The sequence below is a fragment of the Egretta garzetta genome, unplaced genomic scaffold (assembly GCF_000687185.1).
Source record: "Egretta garzetta isolate BGI_Z169 unplaced genomic scaffold, ASM68718v1 scaffold526, whole genome shotgun sequence".
In the NCBI taxonomy this organism is placed as follows: Eukaryota; Metazoa; Chordata; class Aves; order Pelecaniformes; family Ardeidae; genus Egretta; species Egretta garzetta.
The window spans coordinates 1,371,591-1,385,628 of record NW_009259967.1 but is presented as its reverse complement, the minus strand read 5'-3'; the positions used below and the strand labels follow the sequence as shown (position 1 = coordinate 1,385,628).

At 43.1% G+C, this 14,038-nt stretch overlaps 1 protein-coding gene across 1 annotated transcript in view; it reads left to right on the top strand.

Moving 5' to 3' along the window:
• Positions 1-8,050, top strand: part of LOC104127577 (cytosolic phospholipase A2 epsilon) — a 34,795-nt gene extending 26,745 nt beyond the window's left edge. The window contains exons 13-20 of the mRNA XM_009640258.1: positions 31-253; positions 825-939; positions 1,466-1,603; positions 4,682-4,789; positions 5,863-6,057; positions 6,471-6,637; positions 7,433-7,619; positions 7,842-8,050. Of these exons, the coding sequence (XP_009638553.1) occupies positions 31-253; positions 825-939; positions 1,466-1,603; positions 4,682-4,789; positions 5,863-6,057; positions 6,471-6,637; positions 7,433-7,619; positions 7,842-8,050 (1,342 nt within the window). The remainder of the gene's footprint in view (positions 1-30; positions 254-824; positions 940-1,465; positions 1,604-4,681; positions 4,790-5,862; positions 6,058-6,470; positions 6,638-7,432; positions 7,620-7,841) is intronic.
• The last annotated feature ends 5,988 nt before the right edge of the window (positions 8,051-14,038 follow it).

Here is a 14,038-nt window from a genome sequence, read left to right as displayed (position 1 = left end):
ATGACAACATACTTCCTTTCTTTTCCCCAGGACCTTGTCACATTTGTACCAGAGCACTGACTGGTCACGCAAGGATCTGTCCAGACCGATTGGTGAAATCCGCAGACATATGACCAAGTGCAAGCTAAGCTGCTTTTCCCTTGAGAGCTTGAAGTACTATGACAAGGAGCTAAAACTGCGGAAGCAAGAGGGATACCAGATCTCTAGTGTTGATTTTTGGGGACTTCTGCTGGAAAAAGCATTAAGTGATGGGGTAGCGTGTCTATGTTTTCCCTAACAGCTACTTAATATTGTTGCATGGAAAAATGAAGGTCCAGGGAGAGATGCTAGCCTGAGAGTATGCCAGCATTATCCAGCAGATGATTTCTACCAACTAACAAAGGGGATTTGTCCCCACATGTCTCTCAACACATCATTAGCAGCCCAAGGGTTATTCTGTAGAGCAGAAAACCTATGTCTCCTCGTACCAGTATGAGTATCTGAGCACCTGACAGCAGAGTCTTACTCTTGGTTTCTTTTGCTCTGCTCCTCGCTGTGAGAACTTAAGTAGTCCATGTAAAGTGGATGCATTCAATGGGAAGAGTGAGACCATTGCACCACAAAGTGTCCTACAGCTCACCTGTAATTAAATAAGCTTATGTGGATGAGTAAAAGTCTAGATCATTCCTGGGTTAAAACAAAATGGCTGGACACAAAATGAGTGGAAATAATAAGGAAATGAAGATGGAATCAAGTGTTTATTTTGCTGTAATCTTGCAAGATCATATACCATGTCAAGATGGTCCCTTGATTTTGTTCTCTGTCTGTTTCTGGTCAATTCACAGAAAAACAACCACAAACTCTCGGATGAGCGACAGGCATTGAATCAGGGTCAGAATCCCCTACCTATCTACATGATCCTCAACATGAAAAATGACTACAGTCTTTCAGAGTTCAAAGGTGATGGCAAAATGGAGATATATCTGGACTTGGTATTTAAATAATCTGTGTTATCAGTTACCACATGTCCTGTCACCCTTCACACTGCTGGACTATAGCATTCATAAACAGCTCCTTTTCCTCCTTAACTTCCTCTTCCATTTCTAGACTTTGTGAGGAAGGCTCTGTGAGGAAGCCATCTTCTATGGGACAGGAGAAATCTGGGGGACGTACTTAAGGACAGCCAAGGTCGAAGCCTTAGCTCCACATGTGGGGTAACTTAGGCTGACCACTTTGGTATAAACTTCAGTTACGTCCTATCTGGAGAGGCTCGTTGGAAAGTTCTGAATGAACAAGTTTGGGAAACATTACTGAGTGAGCTGCTAAAACCAGCTGAATGATAGCTCCTTACACTGAGGAAGGCCAGTCTGTGATCACCCTGCTGACAGGGTTTGTCCCGCAGCTGCTGCTTTGTAATTTCAGAGCCCTTCCTGCAGGGAGGTAGTGACAGATTTCAGGTTTAAAATTTCATTTTGTGCCTCTGCAGAATGGGTGGAGTTCACCCCTTATGAGGTTGGGTTCTTAAAATATGGCGCCTTCATTCGTGCAGAGGATTTTGGCAGTGAGTTCTTCATGGGTCGCCTGATGAAGAGGCTCCCTGAATCCCGCATCTGTTTCATGAAAGGTAACGTGCTCCATTGTGAAAATTTGAATTGCATAAAAATGTACTTTATTTTTAATATACTACAGACCCTGCATATTGCAACCTCTGCCCTGCAACGTGCAGGACTGAAGCAACATGCTGATCTCACCTCTGGCTGAACTCCTCAGACACTGGAGATGGGAGAAAAAGTACTTAGAGGAAATTTCAGATAACACTATTCACTGTTGCTTTTGTCTTGAATGGTGACTGTCATGCCTGAAGTTTCAGGGCTGTTTAAAGAGATTAAGTTTGTTTTGAACTGATCAGCAGCAGCGTTCTACATGGAAAACATTTGTATTTTGAAACTGGAATCTTAACCCCAAATTTGGCTATGAATGGCATGATTTTATAACAAAAAACAATGTTGTTACTGAGTTTGTTATAAAATATCACAGTTTTGAGTTGTTTTCTGAACTGTTACTGATATTTTTGCAATTTTAATAGTATTCTAAATCCTTTGTAATTTTGCTAACATGATTAAATCAGTGAGTTTTGTCATCTTTATTTTAGTGGAGTAGCTCCCAGTAATGCACAAAAGACAGCTTTGCAGTTTTTATGCAATTCTTGTTTTAATTTTGGATAAAGCTAGAACTCTCTACTGGACCTCTTTGTATGCTGGTTCTCAAGTGTGAAGTTGTCTGCAGAAGAGTCCATCTGCTCTTGAAAAAAACCCCAAACATTGAACAACAGATGTGTTACATGTAAATAAGCACGACACAAAACAGGACACTGAGGATACCAGTAAGAAAGGGTTTATGAACTAAATTAACTGAAAAATCCATACAATCAGCAACACCATGTGGTATTCCTTACTTGATGGGAAGAGAAGTTGTGCACCTCGATGTATGATGCAGGAGGAGTCCAGAATCATATTGGTACAATCAAGAGAAAATAGCTGGACATGAGGAACAGAAGATTGTGCTTAGCCACACAGACACTAAATCTCAGAGCCTTAATGGCTATGCTTAGAGCTTTTAGCAATGTCATGAGTTAAGAAAACTGGTGGCTGAGGGAAAGGACTCAGAAGATAACATAGGAACCAAGAGTATAAGTAGGTCTGGAAAGGGGAGGACAAATTCATGGAAGGTAGGCCCACTGGTGGCACTGAAACACGGTATTTCATATGCAGCCACCAGCACTAGAAGTACTAAATTCAGAACCTTGAGATGCTGAAGAGCACACCGGAGAAGAGATCCCTTCACACTTTCAATTTTCTTGTATTCTTCCATTAAACACTCTGTGATGACTGCCATAGGTAAGAGTAGATTACAGAGTTAGGTGGGACTACAGAGCCGCCTTCTGAGAACGTTGTGCCTCTATTGCAGTTTTGCAATGATGGTGGTGTAGTTTGTTCATACTTGAGGTGGCCAGGTAGTAAGCTCAGCCAAGACATCCAGTCTGGGCTGAGCTCTGCATTTTCACCCTTAGCACCTGAATTAGGCTGGTGACCCCACAGCCATAGGTGCATCTTTAGAAATAATAGAGTGGAGAGTTAAAGCAATGTTGCCATCTAGTGATACAACACATAATGCCCTCCTGGGTTTGCAATGTACTGTTAGTTGCAGTGCAATAGTTTAAGGATAAAAGCAAGGTGTTGTTTGCAGGGAGAGGTAACATCTTTTGTAAGAGCAATGGCTGGAGCTGCAAAGATTGGATGAGGTTACGGGGATACAAGACACTCAAGTTTCCAGAAGAAAGGCTGGGGTGCATGAAAGCTTGTCTACTATTTTCAACTCTGTCAGCCTGGTAAAAATACCATCTCTCCTCATAGTTCTTACTTCAGCAAATATAGAATGAAAATAGAGTGCAAGTGGTTAGAGAAACATCGCTATGTAATTACAGCCAAGTTCAGGGGGGACAACAGTGTTTGGAGGATATTAAAATGCATGAGCAGAGTGCAACTCCTGGGGCTTGGGGAGCCAGAAGAGTTATGGAGCAAGAAGGCACCAAGTGAAGACAGGAGAAATGAAAGGAGCAGACCTGGAGAGAAGCTTCTCAAACTGCAGGGAAACGAGGTTGTGTTGATGGAAACTGGCCAGTAATTATCAGGAAATGAACTCTTGGTTGCCAGCTAAGTGTAGAGCCAGAGCATCCCTATCTGATGTCTTAATTATGTATCTCTAAAGTTTCTTAAGTGAGTCCCATTCTTATGTGGACTTCCCGTGAAGCAGAAGACCCTTGGCTTCTTGTCCCACTCCACAAACAAGCCAGCTTTATAAGGGAATTGTATTCCTGTTACTAATTTATGGAATACATAATTATTGCATTGTGCAATTCTAATTATTGCATCTTTTGTGATGTATGGATTTTGCAAAGCTTTCACTGGTAGACATTTCAAAGCAAAGCTCAGCACTGGCTTCTCTGGCAGAGCTCCTCTCAGGGCTTGCAGCAGAGCTGTGGAGGAAGAAATACTTTTCAAGATCCAAGAGGCTTTCAGAGATTTCTGCACTGGGGAGACATTTTTAGGTGTTCTTTTAAGTGGGAGGGAAAAAGTGGAAGAAGGACTATGGGGATGAAAATAAAAAGGAGAAAGAGAGGAGTCTTACTCAGAAGAACTTGGGGCAGGAGAAATCTTACAAGGGACGGTGAAGATGTCTTGTTTTAGAGGACTACTCTGCCTGCTATCCCAAATTGTCCTCTAACCACTTGAATCTTGGCTGTTCAGGAGCAGCCTCCAAACCTTTAACTGAGTATGCAGTTGTTTATGATATACTTTGCAGACCAAACCCTTATTTTATGGGAAATGGCGTAGTTTTACTCTGATCACAGTTGTTTATAGGACAAAAAATGTTGGTTTGCAGTGTATCAGCAATAGCTGTATGTGACAATGAATTACAGCGTCTGAAGGCCTGGCAGAATGTTTTAAACTTTTTAGGTTCCTCTTTGAGGACAGAATGTGAGTTGCTGCAAAAGAACTTCATACAGTTTTTGGTCAGTTTGGAAACCTTGAGGCTTTCTGATACCCCTTGCGAAGCTGAAAGGTTGTTTGTTTTTTTTTTAAAGGGATATTTTCCATTAAAATATTTCAAAGCAGTTTCCCTGTTCTCTACCTTTGCACAGGCCTGTGGAGCAACGTCTTTTCCTACAACCTCTTGGATGCCTGTCATCTGTCGGATCCTACACAAAGGCGCTCACTGAGGTGTACCCAGCAGAGGACTGTTGATGTTGGTTGGTCACATTTCTGTTTCTGCTTTAGCTGTTGTCTTATGAAGCTTTAAATGAATGTTACATTCAGATGCATATAGTGTGAAATCTTTATGAAGGCCTTTTAAGTGTTGAAACTGAGGCCGATGCTGCATTGCTGCTTTTTTTTTTTTTTCCCCTGAGGTGTCATGTTGCCAGTGATATCTAATTAGGTTTCCCCTCTAAATTCATTCATAGAAACATTATTTCCATTAGTCTCCCATGGACTGAATTTATGCAAGAGATGATTTATCACCAAGTATAAAACTACTGAAGTTTTTTAACAGATCATCTTTGCCAGGGGCCTTTCAGTGAACCTACATGTTGTAACAAACATCTCAGTGCTGTGTTCTCTGTCTGCCTTGGCACATGATGCTTTTCAGATGTTGTTGTTGAAGACCTGAATATATCAATCACGTGGAGCTCCATTTCAGTTTTCTTTGATCTTGTAAACCTGTGTTCTCCTTAGAGGTGTTGGCTGTCCTTCCTGTGTTAAAATGTGGTTAGTGAGTTTGGTTTATGAGCTTTTCATCACTTTATCCATGGAAGTGTTGCAGAACCCTGAGCTCAATGAATGCCTGTGATAGAAAGTCACTGGCCCTCTTTCCCAATCTCATGAGGTGCCATTTAGCACAACCCTTTTTCTCTGCTCTTTTCTGGGTGTCTAAGTCTCCTGACAGGTTTGTTTGGTGTGTGTTTGGTTTGGTTTTTTTTTTTTTTTCAAAGCTGTTTTAGACTAATCTTGAAAGAAACTGGTCCAGATTCTCAGCCTACCCTGACCTTCACATAGGGAATCCACCTATGACTTCTGTCAAGCAGTAGATCACTTTTTCCAACTTAAGGAGTTTGTCACCACTCTGACTTTGTTTTTCATGGAATATGTTTTACTGAAGATCAATTTTCTTCTTGTTCCTACTTTGACATTGATTTGCTTGCATGTTGAATGTCTTATTAGGATCTTCTTTATTATTTAGCTAATATTAGGTGGAATTTGGTAGTTTAAGTATTGCAAAGAACTGTATCATATCAACAATTTGTTCATCTCCTCTACCTTTCAGAAGGAGGCGAGCCTTCCTCACCAGACAGGAACCATGAGTTGGAGACTTATTTAGTCACCCCTGAATGTGGCATCATGGGCATCATTCGGCAGGTCCTAACTGAGCGGGTGATGGTTTCAAAGTTCTACAACTTTCTGAAGGGGTTCCAGGTGCACAATGAATACCTTCAGAGCAAAAGCTTCTGTATATGGAAAGGTAAACATCCCTGAATATTAATTTTTATCTGCTTAGATGGTTGGTGTTTTCATCAGTGAAGAGAAGGCAGAGGATGAAGGGGCTTTATTCTTCACTTTGGAAACAAAAATTTCAAGATAACTGGTTAAATTTCATCCAGTCAAATCAGCTCCAAGAAGTCCCTTGATTCCAGGGAAGGGCAACTACTGCTCATTGGAAACAGAAGAGCAGCATGAGAAGTGAAGGAGCTCTGTCTTTTTACCCTGGGCAGGTCGTTCTTTTCTGTGTCTAGGCTGAGCTTCCATAGTGTAGCAGGGTCTGGGAAGGCAAAAGTAATGGGGAGATAAGAAGCATTTTTTTCTCCTTTATTAGCCAAACCACGGATATTTTACTACTTCAGTGAATCACTCATCATAACAAATATTTCCTTTTAGATACGGTACTAGACCATTTCCCCAACCAGCTGACAGAAACAGCAGAGTTCATGTGCCTGGCAGACACGGCGGGATATATTGATATCAGCTACCCACCACTCATGAGGCCGGAGAGGAAAGTGGACATCGTCCTGCACTTAAACTATTCTTCTGGATCACAAACATTGGTGCGATGGCCATTCTATTTTCTTCGATAATGACTGCTGTCTTTTAGCCCCCTTAAACTTTTTGTCCTAAATCGCAGAGAAGTATTGTTCTTTGGCGCCATATCTGCTGTTTCAAATACCAGCTAACAATGTAGTCTATAATCCCTGTTAGTAGATATGGATAAGACAAAAGTCCTTGAAGACTAAACTTTTCGTACATGCCAACCAGATTCAGGAACAAAAATCCTCTTTTCAAAAATGACTTACACACTCGTGAGATTAAATTAACATTTCAGTCAAGATGATGTTTGCTCCCAGATGCCTACATCACTTTTCACAACCAACTTGAGGCAGCTAAGACAGTTCGAAGCTTTTAAATATATTACGCCAAGTCAACAAAATCTTTGTACCTTTGTGAATATGTATTTTAAAAATGTAGCATTTCAGATTCTTGTCCATTCTGCTCATTTCAGGATTTTCTCCAGTAAGGAGCATGTTTCTGTGTCCCAAGTGGCTAGGCCACCCTTGCCTACAGCCAAGAACATCGTCTTTATCTTGCAGATAAAGGCTGATGATGATGAGGAGGAGGTAGGACAACAATTAGGAGTGCAAGCTGGAGGCTGGGTCTTGAACTGTTGTTCTGTTAATAACTAGTACTTAATAGCTCATGCAAGAGACAAAGGCCAGAAGAAATACTGACAGCAAATGCTGCTCCCCGATCTTTGTGAAGGGCTTCTGATGGATGTGTTGTGCATTAGGAAAAGTCAGGGGCATGGCAGAATTTCTGACTTTTTCTTTTTTTCTGTCTGAATGCAGCCTTTGGAAGAAGCCTCCAAGTACTTCCTAAAGCAGGGAATCCCATTTCCCAAAATCCACCTGAGTGAAGAAGAAAAGAAAAATCTAAAGGAGTGCTACATCTTTGAAGATGCAGAGACCCCAGAAGCACCAATAGTGGTGTTTTTCCCACTGGTGAATGACACCTTCAGAAAATACAAAGAGCCTGGTAAGCTGTGGGACAGAGACAGTCCTCCCACCACCTGGCTGCCTTTTGGCTGTGTCTGGGTGGGAGGCACAGTCTAGCGTGGTCCCCTCCCTCCCCTGCTGTGGCTCCCACGGGAGAGAGAAGCATGTGTCAGGGTAGCGAGGAGCAACATTGTGCCACATCTGGAAAGTAGGACGTGGGACCACATCGATACCCTATTGATGACCTTTCTTTATTTGTCAGGTGTGGAGCGCAGCCCTGTTGAGATGGCACAGGGCAATGTGGACGTTTCCAGCATTTTCTCTCCATACTGCTTGAACAGCTTTACCTACACAGGGGAGGAGTTTGACAAGCTGGTAGAACTGACCAGCTACAACATTCAGAACAACAAACATCTGATTCTTCAGGCTTTGAATTCAGCTATAGAGCAGAAACGACAGCACAAAAATTAAATGCCATCCTGAGTTTCAGAAAGATACCCAAATAATATTTTTTTTTTTTCCTGCAGAAGACTCAAGACCTGTTTGATGAATGAACATGACAGGCTTGGGAAAGTAGAAAGACTTGTCTCAGCCTGTGGTTCCTCTCCACCATGTGGCAAACCTAGATAAACTGATCAAACAAAATAATGATTAGTCTTGTGCTTTATTTATATTGGATTTCACTGCTGGTAAACTTTTTTTTCGTGTACATACATGTATATGCAGTAAATCAAAGCTTAGGAAATACAGGGCTTATTGATGAGCATGAATGTGGGACAGCAATACCAATTTTTCAAAATTTACTCTGCTAGTAGAAGCTATATGTGGAGACACATGAGCAAATTTAATTTATTGCAAATCTAGTGCAACAGAAAAACACATAATAAATGCGCACCATTTCAAAGAAAAAGAGAAAACTAAACATAAAGATATAGAAAATCTGATATTTCACATGGAAAATACCCATTTTTCTATAGTCCTGAATTTACAAGTTTTATTACACCAGCAATATTCAGGTTTAGAATATCCCTTGGAAGTGACTGTTCTAAACCCTGTTGTGAGTCAGGATTGGCTCTTCTGGTGTGTATTTAAGTACCTAACCTGAGGTTGTGCTTTTCACTGAACACTCACTGTATTCAGAGGATCCAGCTCAGCATCTGCGTCCCATTAATTTCAACAGGTTTAATAGTATTTCTTGTTATTATAGGATATCTATGAGTAATTCATAAGTAATTGCATAACATATTCCTTGACTGTATACAATCAAGACACAGTCTATGCAATTGCTATAAATAGCACAAGGCAATTAATTGAAACCACTTATTTTTGAGATGAAGACCAAAATAATTATTTGCTTTATGAAGGATTTTAATAATGCAAATACTCTGTAAATCTCTCTCATTACAACAGAAATGCTAATCTAAAAAAGTTAGAATGCTTCAGTCAGTATCAGCTGCCCTTAATTGCTCCAAATTTAAATGAAATTCAGTAACTTGTTTGTGCCAAAGTAACATGTATTGGCACACATAGAGCTATGCATAATGCAATCATAGCAAAATAGAAAATAAATCCTTAATTCCAAATGAAATGTGAAACTCTAAAAGGTTGAAATTTTCTCTTTCCTCTTGCTATCATCATCTGTCTCTCCTTCTTTCTTCAAGCATTCCTTGATGGCTTTCAGCCTTTGTCATCTTCAGGCTCCCACGCTCACCACCCATGACCTCAGCCCCCTTAGGGATGGTGTGTCCTTGCCTCAGCTGCTTTGCCAGGCCCTCACACCTCCATCCAATTTGCAGCCCTGGTTCAAACCTCCAGTGTGCTGAAACATCTGTTCGCTTGCCAGTGCTCATCAAGGTCTCCTCTTTGTGATCTCTGCTGCTGAGTCACGCAGTCCCTTTTGGCATTGCCTCTCCTCTGCCCCAGCTGTAACTCCCTCTTGGCCTTCCTTGTTTATCATTATGGCAAACGCATTTGGGGTGACACATGCGTTTGCTACTTCTCCCACCTGCCCATCTTCCAGCTGGGGTTTCGGACATCTTCAAGAGCTGTGATCCAAGGCTGTAAATGACACCAGGTTTCAAGAACCCTGTCTCTCTCTTGCCATCCCTGCCCTTAACTATACCCCTTTGCTACTCTTGCTATCTTTTTGTTTGTTGGTTTCTTTTCAACAGAGGGAAGCTCTTTTTATTCCAGGTGTGCCACGAAGGCATCCCTTGCTCTGCTGTACCCTCTAGGGGCTGAGCCCATCCCACCTGCTGGCAGTCTGGCCAGCCTCACATGGTAACTCTTAGTGGTGCTTTCAGCGTGGGTAAAGCTCTTGGACAAGAACTGGATCTTCTTGTCAATTCTCCCTTTGCAATCCTCAGACATTCATGACTTTCTTCTTTCAGATACACCCACAGCCACCTGAGTCCCACAGCAAGGTCCTTGCTGTGACCCTGAAAATACCTCTGTGTCCTGTGTTACCGTAGACCTTGAACAAGGGCTGGCTTAATCCTTCATCCAGCTGCCTTTCTCCTGGTGCACTGGGAACCTTCACCAATAGTTGATGTAGCAATCCCACGGGTAATGTTCTTGAGCTGAGGGAAGGACACCAGCTCCACCATGCCATTTGCAGTTTCTTTCTGAGATATTGCAGAGGTGTCTCTAGGTGACTAGTCCTCAGCATTGGCCTGTTCTCCTGACTCCCATCTAGTCAGCCCTTCTGGTCTGTGTTTAGCAGAGGTGCTTTATTTGTGACTTAGGGGGTTAGTTAATTTGCAACTCAGATTGCTTTTTTATCATTAAATTTATTAATTAATCGCACAGAACACTTGCAGAAGATCCTAGTCATCAGTTCTTGCAGGCCAGCATGGAGGCTTTGTGTGGCTTTGTCTTCTGGCATTTTTTGTTCTGGTTCAGCTGCTAATGGGGTATGTTTCCTCTGGGCTGTACTGAGGCATTGAAAGAATGTAGGTAACAGCTACAGATGTGGGCATTTAAAAGCCCTTTTGGTTTTGCAGATTGGGAGTGTCCCTTTTTACAGGGGGGGGGGGGCAGGGGAAAAGCACTCCAGAAGCAATTCCAGGCCCACGCTGTATCACAGTGTTAACACTGGCAGGACTTAGCATGTTTTTTCCTAAATGTTTTAAAAGACAGAACTCTTGGTAGCTGTGGTAATAGGAACTACAAACACTAACATGGTGACCTCCTTAATTGTAATTAATATGTTCTGCATCTTTCCTGTATCTTGCTTTTCCTTCTTACCTATTCATTATCTGTAGGTAAGTGAAGGGATTAGCATGCAATTGCACCTTTGCACCAGCCCTTCCAATTATCATAAAGGTGCATCGAGAACGGGGCAGCTCAGGGAGGTGAGTCAGCCCGTAGGAACCTAAGAAAAGCAGCAGTGGGGTTTTTGAACCCTTCGAGAGGCATGTGAGTATTTGGACAGTCCTGTTGGGTGAGTGCCGCTGAGGAAGCAGAAGTTAATGGGATGGTTGGAAGCACCATTTTACGCTGTTCTGTAGCCCAAAGAGTGATCAGACAAAAGATTACTGCAAACAATCTGAGTGAAGCGAGCTATTCATTTGTGGGACTACAGGTTGCACCACGTGAGTGATGGGAAATGTGTCTGCCACAGCAAATACTGGAGAATGTGGGTGGTAGAGGAAGACTCCCTTCTGAGAAAACCTGTGCCAAAACCTGTTCACATGTAAAACATGTATGTGCAATATCCCACTGTCTTACTAGAGTGATAATGCTGCAGGGGAGGCCATCTGGGCCTCATTTCCAGCAGGGATGGTTTCCTCATGCCCTGATCATGGTATGCTGGTCAACAGGTAGCAATGGGTGAGAGCTGTGTGTCTTTCATGCCATTGAACTTTTGTACCTTTGAGCTCTTCCTGAAAGTCTTTCCCTTGCAGGGTTCCAGCTGAAGGCCAGCACACCTGCAGTGTTCATAAAACACTTCCCCAGCACTCCTCCCATCCCTCCAGATCATATCAAAACTCTGGGATGTCTTGTCATGTCTCCAGTTTCTTTATCCTTGGGTCCTGAGGTCTCCTTTGCACTCCCTTCAACCAAGCTATTGCTTATCCCCTTTTCTCCATGCAGTTGAGTGTCTCACCCAGATGTCATAGCCTGATCCCAGCTGCCCTAATGCTTGTAGTATTTGTGCTTGTTCCAAATATGACCAAACCTCCATCATTTATACTTGAAGCTTCTGGAGGTACCACTGCAATATGGAGGAGACATGTGAGACAAAGGGGAAAGATTAGGAAAATAGATGGTTTAAAAAGCAAGGGATGGAGGAAGGGGAGAAGGAAAAAAATTTGTATAATACCTGGATAAAAGTGAAAAAGGGGATTATAGCTATGTGGTATTGAAATGGATGGAGGAAGGAAAAGGATATTTTGGAAAACCAAGAAGTCAATGGGAAAGAAAAGATGTTAGGGAATGGAAAGAAAAAAAGGAAGAGGAAATCAGGGACAAAAAGATGATGGAGACAAACATTTGAAATGGAGATGAAGGTATATCCCTCCTCTGGTTTCTTCAAAGCAGTCTTGATAGGCTGTTCCATTAAAAATAATAGAAACCAAAAAACCCTAATCAAGAAAATGTGATGGCATTAAATTCTACTGCAGAGATTCTCACTGCTCTGGGCTTACAGATGCCTGGTATGCATATTGTGAGCATGTATGGCAAGGTTTTGGTAGTGGGGGTGGATGGGCTACAAGAAGAGAAGCTGACAGACACTTCCCCTATGTCCAATGAAGCTGATGCCAGCCGGCTCCAAGATGGACCCGCTGCTGGCCAAGGCTGAGCCCATCAGTGATGGTGGTAGCCCCTCTGTGATAACATATTTTGGGGGGAGGGAACTGCACAATTGCAGCCAGAGAGAGGAGTGTGAGAGGAGCAGCCCTGCAGGCACCCAGCTCAGTGCAGCATGAGGTGTAGGAGGAGCTCCAGGCGCCAGAGCAGAGATTCCCCTGCAGCCCCTGCTGCAGCCCCTGGTGGGGCAGGCTGTGCCCCTGCAGCTCATGGAGGTCCATGGGGGAGCAGATCCCCACCTGCAGCCTGGGGAGGACACCGCACCGGAGCAGGGGATGTCTGAAGGAGGCTGTGACCCTTTGGGAAGCCTGTGCTGGAGCAGGCTCCTGGCAGGACCTATGGCCCCATGGAGAGAGGAGCCCAGGCTAGAGCAGTTTGCTGGCTGGGCTGGTGGCCCCGTGGGAGACTCGCACTGGAGCAGTCTGTTCCTGAGGCACAGTGGCAGAGACAGCGTGTGATGGACTGACCCCCAATCCCCATTCCCCATCCCCCTGTGCCGCTCAGGGGAAGGAGGCAGAGAAAATTGGGAGTGAAGTTGAGCCTAGGAAGAAGGGAGGGGTGGGGGAAGGTGTTTTAAGATTTGGTTTTATTTCTCATTGACCTACTCTGATTTGACTGGTAATAAATTAAGCTAATTTCCCCAACTCAAGTCTCATTTGCCCATGACAGTAATTGGTGAGTGATCTCTCCCTGTCCTTATCTTGACCAGTGAGCTTTTTATTGTGTTTTCTCTCCTCTCTCCAGCTGAGGAGGGGAGGGCGAGAGCGACTTTGGTGGGCACCTGGCATCCAGCCAGGGTCAACCCACCACAGAATGCTTTCTAGCTCCCAGATCTCTCTTTCTCTGCCCTTAAACACTGGGAAAAGTTGGTCCCTCGGCCCCCAGCAGTATGACTTTTCCTTCTAGCTGCTGCTTATTGCACCCTTCTTTCTCTCAAGTAATAATCTGTAAATTACTCGTAAATATATGAAATGTTTGCTCCCCTCCTATTTCCTTTCTTCTGATGAGGCAATAGAGCATCCTTAGAGGCTGATAACTATCAGGTAAGGAGCTGCAAGTTTCTACATATATTACTATGCACTTTTAAATCTTGAGCAATTGATACTTGTTTCTTTAATTTTGCAATTTCTGCTCCTCAGCTGGTTGACATCCAAAATTGTTCCAACCAGACTTGAAAGCAAGCCATGCTCCAAATTCCTCCTTGAGCTGCAGTTGTTTTGGCTTGGTATCTTCTTTGTAAACATATGAAGTAGTTTATTTCTGAGATTTAACAGATGATATGATATTCTAGAATTTGTTAATAGTTTAAATGTTTTGATCCCATGTGCAGAGGAGTATTCAGAAAATGCTTTGTAGACCTTTAACAAATACTTTTTCTGGTCACTCCTAAGCTCTGGTCCACAGTTGCTGCTGGTGCAGAAGCTGATGGCCTGTAACCCACAGCTGGTTTGGGGCATGAGAGGATGCACTGTACTGGTCATACTGCCCTCGTGCTGGTTTCCAGCTCATGAGGAAATGATAAACTTACATGTGGTCTGAAGAAAAGTGGAGAGTGAACAGTGATTCAGAAAACTTTGGGAACCACTCTTCTGGTTTACTGTACTCCTGGGAAACCTCCAAGTACTGAAAACATCCTACAGTAAGCCA